General features: G+C 43.3%; 1 protein-coding gene across 4 annotated transcripts in view; it reads right to left on the reverse strand.

Moving 5' to 3' along the window:
• Positions 1-3,841, reverse strand: part of SEMA4F (ssemaphorin 4F) — a 26,657-nt gene extending 22,816 nt beyond the window's left edge. The window contains exons 1-2 of one of the 4 annotated variants that reach the window (XM_012807393.1): positions 3,651-3,841; positions 767-918 (exon numbers count right to left, since the gene is read on the reverse strand). In XM_012807393.1, coding sequence (XP_012662847.1) covers positions 767-918; positions 3,651-3,798 — 300 coding nt within the window. In that variant the 5' untranslated portion in view covers positions 3,799-3,841. The remainder of the gene's footprint in view (positions 1-766; positions 919-3,650) is intronic. The other 3 variants (XM_003793362.2, XM_012807392.1, XM_023515290.1) reach the window with 3 other exon arrangements.
• Between the last annotated feature and the right edge of the window lie 3,555 nt (positions 3,842-7,396).

The following is a 7,396-nucleotide window of genomic DNA, read 5'->3' on the forward strand; positions in this document are numbered from 1 at the left end:
GGTTCAAACCCGCCAACCCTCAATGTATATGTTTGGCACCCTACCCACTGAGCTACAGGCGCTGCCAAAATCACAATTAGTTGTGAAATATGACCAACATTATTTTTAATGAAATATATCAAAATATATCACATATATAGAAGACAGTAGTGTTTCAAGAAAGGTTTTTTTCAGCACACAGTTGGATACTGGGCAGCAATACATAGTACAGGCTGAATATCCCTAATCTGAAATGCTTGGGAGTAAAAGTATTTCAGATTTTTTTGGAATATTTGCAGAATACATGCCAGTTGAGCATCTGTAATTCAAGTATTCAAAATCTGAAATGCTCCAATAAACACTTCTTTGAGCATCAAAAAGTTTTAGATTTTGGATCATTTCAGATTTCAGATTTTCAGACTAAGGATCTTACTAAAGGTAAGAACCTTTACAGTTCTTACCAACAGGTAGTCAAAAAGTTTGAAAGATATTTCCTAGAACACTGTAATTCTAATGATTCCACTGCCTACTGTCACCTAAAACCCTGTCACTTGGGCCTTTCCCTATCATCATAAACCTCATAGCCTCCCCCATCACCATGATCCTTCACCACGCTCAGCTGAGAAAATGAAGTGGGCAATCCCCCTCATCTATTTCTCCCAACCCACCCCTCATCTACCACCCCTACAGTTACATCTTTAGTTATTAGAACCCTCCCACTGCCCATAAAACCATACATCTAATTACATGCCATGGGGTCTAGGGTTCTCCCACTCTCAGCTCTCACCCTGCGGGGTCTCTCCCCTGAGAAGGGAAGGGATAAAGCGAAGATAGTGTCCCGGGCGCCAACATAAAGTGTGTGAGAAGCAGGATCCACAAGGAGAACAGAGTAATTGTATGTCTGAGGGACAGCAAACCGGGTGAGATAGGAGTCAGCCTCTGGCAGGAAGAAAGTGGTAGAGGGGAGAGTGGTATCAGCCATCATCACTTCACAAGGGTTGGGTTCACAAAACAAAAACAAACGGGCCAATTTTCATTTTCTTCCAAGTACCATTTATTCAGCAGCCATCAGTGAAAAAAACAGAACCTTGTCAGTTCAACCATCTACATTTCCCCGGAGATAGATAACTGGTGAGACCAAAATATTTTAGCACACAATCAAGTATTCCTTTTCTATAAAAACAGAACTCTTTATTAAAATAAATATTAAGTCTATAATTTCTATTTCTAGATACATATACAATTTGAAAATACCTATAGAAGGAACAAGTACTTCCTAAACTTCTTTTTTTTTTTTTAAATAAATCTCTACTTAACAGCAACTTATTTTTACTTAGAAAGGAAATGTTTCACTCTTTTCACTAACACTTTAGAAGTCTATCTCCCAAACTGGGCTTTTCACTAACCCATTAGAAGTCTATCTCCCAGGCTGGGCATGGTGACTTATCCTGCAATCCTAGCACTACTTAGGAGGCCAGGGCAGGAGGATCGCTTGAGGCCAAAAGTTGGAAACCAGCTGGGGTAACAAAGTGAGACCCCCATCTTAAAACAAACAAAAAGTCTGTTTCCTCTGTCTCACACCATCCTTGACTTCTCCCTGCCCCATTCCACCCAAAGAGGTAGATTGTGTGGTGAAATGTTTTCTGGAAATGGCCCAGTCTGAGTTTAAATGTGCTTCTTCTACCTACCAATTGTATGATCTTGAGTAAGCTAACTGCCCTCTTAGAGCACCATTTTCCTCATCTGTAAACACTATCATCCAGGGTTATTGGGAGAATAAAGCAAGATAACATATGTGGAAGCACCTGGCACACACATTTTTCACAAATAGTACTTTTCCTCCTTCCTTAGGTATGTGTTCTGTTTGGGCAAAATCTATTTAACTTCATATCAGCATTCAAAACTCTTACATACACATATTTAAAGGTCATAACAAATAAGCTGGCAGGAATTTAGCCACTTAGCTCAACTTCTGACTCTGGGAACCCTACCCCTACACCAACACAGCTCTGTTCTACCTGCTTCATCTGCTCAGGTACTCTTACACTGGTAGAAAGGCCACCAGCCCATTCATCTGTAGATGTGGGGTTGTATGCCCCACCCAACCCATCCTCATCTCTGGGCTGTATCCTGCATAACCTCTTAAGCTTAGTATAAGCTCCAGATCACCCAACTTTCCTTCATATCCCAAACTCTACTTCACCCTTATTTGCCTTCTAGACCTTTCTGATGCCTGAATATCAACTCAGCCTGGAAACCTCAACTAACTTTGTGGCTACTGCTCTGGCACAAACCAAAACCCTAAGCTATGACCACAGGTTTGCTCCCTGGATTCATGGCATCCCTATGTCACTGGCCTGAGTTGAGACTCTAAATTACTATTACTCAGTTGTGAGGTTTTACCAACAGGTTGTACTCTTGGCTTCATTGGTTCTGTTGGATCAAAGTACCAATGCTCAATGCCCACTGAGAAGAAAACAAGGTCTACGGCCAAGCTCATGCCCACCTCAGCAGAATCTCTAAAATGTGAATCATTTCAATGACCACTTTTAACCTATGACATCCCTAGTTTCTTCCATATTTCTTCAAAGGATCATGCCCCTCTCCTTCTTTTGTCCTTCTTAAGACTTTTATTTTTTTTTTTGAGATAGAGTCTCACTCTGTCGCCCTGAGTAGAGTGCTGTGGCATCACTGTGCTTCACAGAAACCTCAAACCCTTGGGCTCCAGCAATCCTCCTGCTTCAGTGTCCCAAGTAGCTGGGACTGCAGGCGTGTGCCACTACACCCAGCTATTTTTTTTTCTATTTTTTAAAATAGAGACAGGATCTTGCTCTTGCTCAGGATGGTTTCAAACACCTGAGCTCAAGCAATCCACCTGCCTTGGCTTTCCAAAGTGCTAGTATTACAGGTGTGAGCCACAGCACCCTGCCTTTCTGAAGACTTTAAAAATCATTTAAGCAGAACTTTAAATCAATTCATTGAATGTTTCACCAACATTCAATGTAAGGAATGGGCAGAGAGAGCAGGGAACACTGAGGAAGTCAGGAGAGTTAAGGTGGATATGATAATGGGAGGGTGGGAGCTGGTGTCAGAGATGTGAGGTGACTGGGAAGAGGGTTAGGCAGATTAGGGCTGTGAGCAGAATGAGAGGCTGGATGATGGGGAGGGTGAGCGAGGGAGGACAATAGAAGATAGGGAAATGAATCTAAGACAAATGAATCTGAGAAGAAGGAAATGCCGTGTGGGGGACCAGGATGGGTGGGTGGAGTAGAATGTAAGACCAATGGGTTTGAGAACAGAATGGGCTTCAAACTGGAATGATGAGCACAAGTGTATATTCGGGAAACAGGGATAAAAAGAGAGGGCCTTCGAAATGGACAACCTCGGACAACCCTCACCCCCTCCTTGGGCCTCAGTGTAAATAATGGGTACACACACGAGTCCCCACGGTTAGAGACTCAACTGTCTCGCAGTTCTGGGAATAAGGGGCCCGCTCAAGCAGCCGGGGCGTGTCGCAGGAGCCGAGGCACGAGGCCCGCGCTGGAGATGCGGCGAAGCACCACAGTGTGGGGGTCTCGCCCAATTCCGGCGGGGCGTGGGCGGCGAGGAACGCCAAGCGCCGCGCTGAGGAGCCCTAGGTTCCGTCAACGGGTTAGAAGCCCGCGCCTTACCAGAGATGGGAAGCGATGTTCTGGGCACCGAGCGAGGGACGCGGCTGAACACCTGGGCGTTCAGCACCGCCATCAGCAGCAGCAGCGGGAAGGGCGAGGCCAGAGGCTGCCCGGAGCCTGGGCGGGGCCGCGAGGGAAAGGCCGGCATCTTCAGATCCTCTCGGCTGCGAGGGCGGCGCGCCCTGCGGCCTCGGCCCCACCCGGATCCCCTCGGCCCGGCTCGGCCTACGGCTGAGGAAGAAACACAATCTGGCTGCGCCCAGTCAAGAAGAGGCCAATGACCGAGCATCTTTATTCCTACAGCCAATCGGGATAGAGTAGAGGCGGGGCTGAGGGGAGGAGACGCCTAACCCTGCCCCAGGCGGAGCTAGACCAAGGTATGGGTGGGAGTTCTACCTCGGTGTAAGGGGAGGGGAGCCACTGCAGGACCTGGAGTGATGCGTTTACTCTGGCTATTCCAAAAATTTAGGGAGGGTGGGTGGAGGGAGGGTGATTGGTGGGATCACGCCGATGGTTCATCCTATAAGGGTACATGTGAATCTCTCTAATTGTAGAATACAAATGTTTTAACACAATAACTAGAAAAAGACAGGAAGGCTATGTTAACCAGTTGGATGAAAGTATTTCAAATTGTATATAGAAACAGTACGCTGTACCCCAAGATAGTATTAATGTACACTGTTATGATTTAATAAAAAGAAAAAGAAAAAAACAAAAATTTAAATGCCCATATGTGTATTAAAAGAGTAAATAATGGGTACACATACCAAGTTTCTCAAAATTATTACTTCGCAAGCATTTAATGAAGGCTCCCTATGTGGCCGGCATACCATAAAATACGCGCACACGTGCACACACACACACACACACACAAATAGGATGATACCAAAAATAACTAAAAAGCACGATCCCTACCCTTAGGGAACTGCCAATGTAATGGAGCTCCCAAATGTAAACAAATAGCTGCAAATAGATAATTGCAATACAAAGTGATACATGTTTGCTGTAAAAATGTGCAGTAAAGTGCAGGGAAGGGACACGTTTTGCCTTCAAAGTGACGTTTAAACTAAGTCTTCAAGCATTAGTAGACCTTTGAGAGCCAAGAGCAAACACTGCCTATGGATAGATCCACTCGGATATCCACAAACAAGGCAAACACAGGTCCAGAGCATAATTCACCATCTTCCACATCCCAACCCTGGCTCCTTCATGTAGTCTTCTAACTTACAGCCTTGTGGGCCACTCCTTGCTCTCTCTTCTTTTCATACACCATTGTGTTAGTTATCTAGGCTGCATAACAAATGTAACAAATTAACCTCAGAATTTAGTAACTTAAAACAACAATAAACATTTTTTTATCCTCTTACATTCCTCTGTGTCAGAAATTCAGGAGCAGCTTAAACTGGGTGGTCTGGCTCCTAATCAGTCACAAAGTTACAGTCCAGACACCGGACAGGGTAAGCAGTCATCTGAAGGCTTGACTGGCCCTCCAGCCCACTTTCAAGTTTAGCAAATTAGTAGCAACTGTTGGCAACAACTCTGTTTTCTTCACGTGGATTTCTCCATGAAGCTGCTTGAATGTCTTCACAATGTGGGGTGGCTTCCTCAGACCAATTGATCCAAAAAAGCAAGGCTTGTATTTTATGGCCTAGCCTCAGAAGTGACATATATCACTCTGCCATATTCTTTTGGTCACACAGGCCATCCCTGATGCACTGTGGAAGGGGGACTACACAGATGGAATTTGAGGATTTCCGTGGACCATCTTGGAGACTGGCTACCACACCCATTAAGTAAGGCATCACTATGTCCTGATAATTCTGACTCATAAATAACTTAAATCCATCTTTTCTTTCCATTATCATCATAGTTCAGGACTTTTGTCATTATTCACTCAATAGTTCTATTAAAAAGACAAAACTCTACCTCCAAGGTCTCCCCTTCCAGACTGCCATCAGGATGATCTTTTTAAAGTACAAGTACTGGTTTATTCATTCAGGATATATTAAGGGCCTATTGTCAAATACTAGAGATAAGAAGATGATTATGATATGGTCCCTGAATTCAAACTGTTTTATCTAAAGAAAAAACCAGACATTTGAGATTAAACTTCAAATCTTCTTTCTGAAACCTCTCTGATACCATGTTCAATACAATAGGAGTCTCCCCTGAGCTTCTCTTCAGCAATACAGGGTACACTTTAGTCCCTTTCTGAATCTGCTGTAAATATTGGGGGTTTGTCTTTTTATTTTTTTCAAAAAATTTTTTTAATTTTTTGACAGCCACATACAGTAAGAAGTTCATTTTATATTGCAACCTATTCATGCTTAAGAACATACATTCATAATATTAATGAGATAAGTTTTTTACAAAGTCATACTTACACCATATTTACCTTTACCTTTATTTTTAAACCATGATTCTTTCCTATTGTGTTGCATTTTATTCTATTCCATTTTTTTAAATGCTGGTCATAGCCCACTAAAATGATTCTATTAGCTATAAATGAGTTGAGATCTCCACTTTGAAAAAAAAAAACACTGTTCAAGACAATCTCATTCATGCCATGTTTCCCCGAAAATAAGACCTACCCAAAAAATAAGCCCTAGCAGGATTTCTATGCATTTGTTAAATATAAGCTCTACCCCAATAATAAGACCTAGTGAGCAAAGCGGTAAGGAAGACTGGAATACCTTTTATCTGCCACAGCTCCTTTCTCTGAGCCATTTGCACTCGCACGGGTGCGCATGTGTGGTAACTGCAGTCACAGGCATCCTATTGTGCACGTGCGGACGGCTAGGGGAAAAGAGTTCACGCATCACTAGCGCCAGCCTCACAAACAAGATTGGCACCCCCGTCAGGTTCCAGAAGAAGATGACTTAACTGTATTTGAATAAATGTGGATTGTTGTATTATACTTGATAAAAATAAGACATCCTGCGCAGTGCCTATGGCTCAAAGGAGTAGGGTGCTGGCCCCATATCTTGGAGGTGGTGGGTTCAAATCCAGTCCTGGCCAAAAACTGCAAAAAAAAAAAAAAGACATCCTCTGAAAATAAGACCTAGTGTGTCTTCTTGAGAAAAAATAAACATAAGATATAAGACACTGTCTTATTTTCAGGGAAACACAGTAGTAATTCAATTAATAATGATTTCCTAAATATATATTTCCAGGCCATATTTCTCTCTTCAGGTTCTGACACATATATCCAACTGCCTATTGGACATTTCCACTCAATGTGACCACACCCACCTTTATTTCAATTTATCCAAAACTGAATTGTCATCCTCATCCCCACACCAGCCTGAGTAACTGGATGGGTGGTAGAACTAATGTTCTCTATCTCTGTATATAGCTTTACTATCTTTCCAACTGTCATGCCAGAGATTATGTATTCATTTATTCAATAAATATTCACCCAATATTCTAGGCCCTGTCATTCAGGATTTCTCTTAATCAATATAATCAATCACAAAGATCTGCTAATTTTGGCTCAGCGCCTGTGGCTCAAGTGGCTAAGGCACCAGCCACATACACCTAAGGTGGCAGGTTCGAATCCAGCCTGGCCCGCCAAACAACAATGATAGCTGCAACCAAAAAATACCCAGGCATTATGGTGGGTGCCTGTGGTCCCAGCTACTTGGGAGGCAGAGGCAGGAGACTCACTTGAGCCCAGGAGTTGGAGGTTGCTGTGAGCTGTGATGCTACAGCACTCTACCCAGGGGGACAGCTTGAGGCTCTGTCTC

The sequence above is a fragment of the Otolemur garnettii genome, unplaced genomic scaffold (genome assembly GCF_000181295.1).
Source record: "Otolemur garnettii isolate 467f Iridium unplaced genomic scaffold, OtoGar3 scaffold00068, whole genome shotgun sequence".
NCBI classification, from domain to species: Eukaryota; Metazoa; Chordata; class Mammalia; order Primates; family Galagidae; genus Otolemur; species Otolemur garnettii.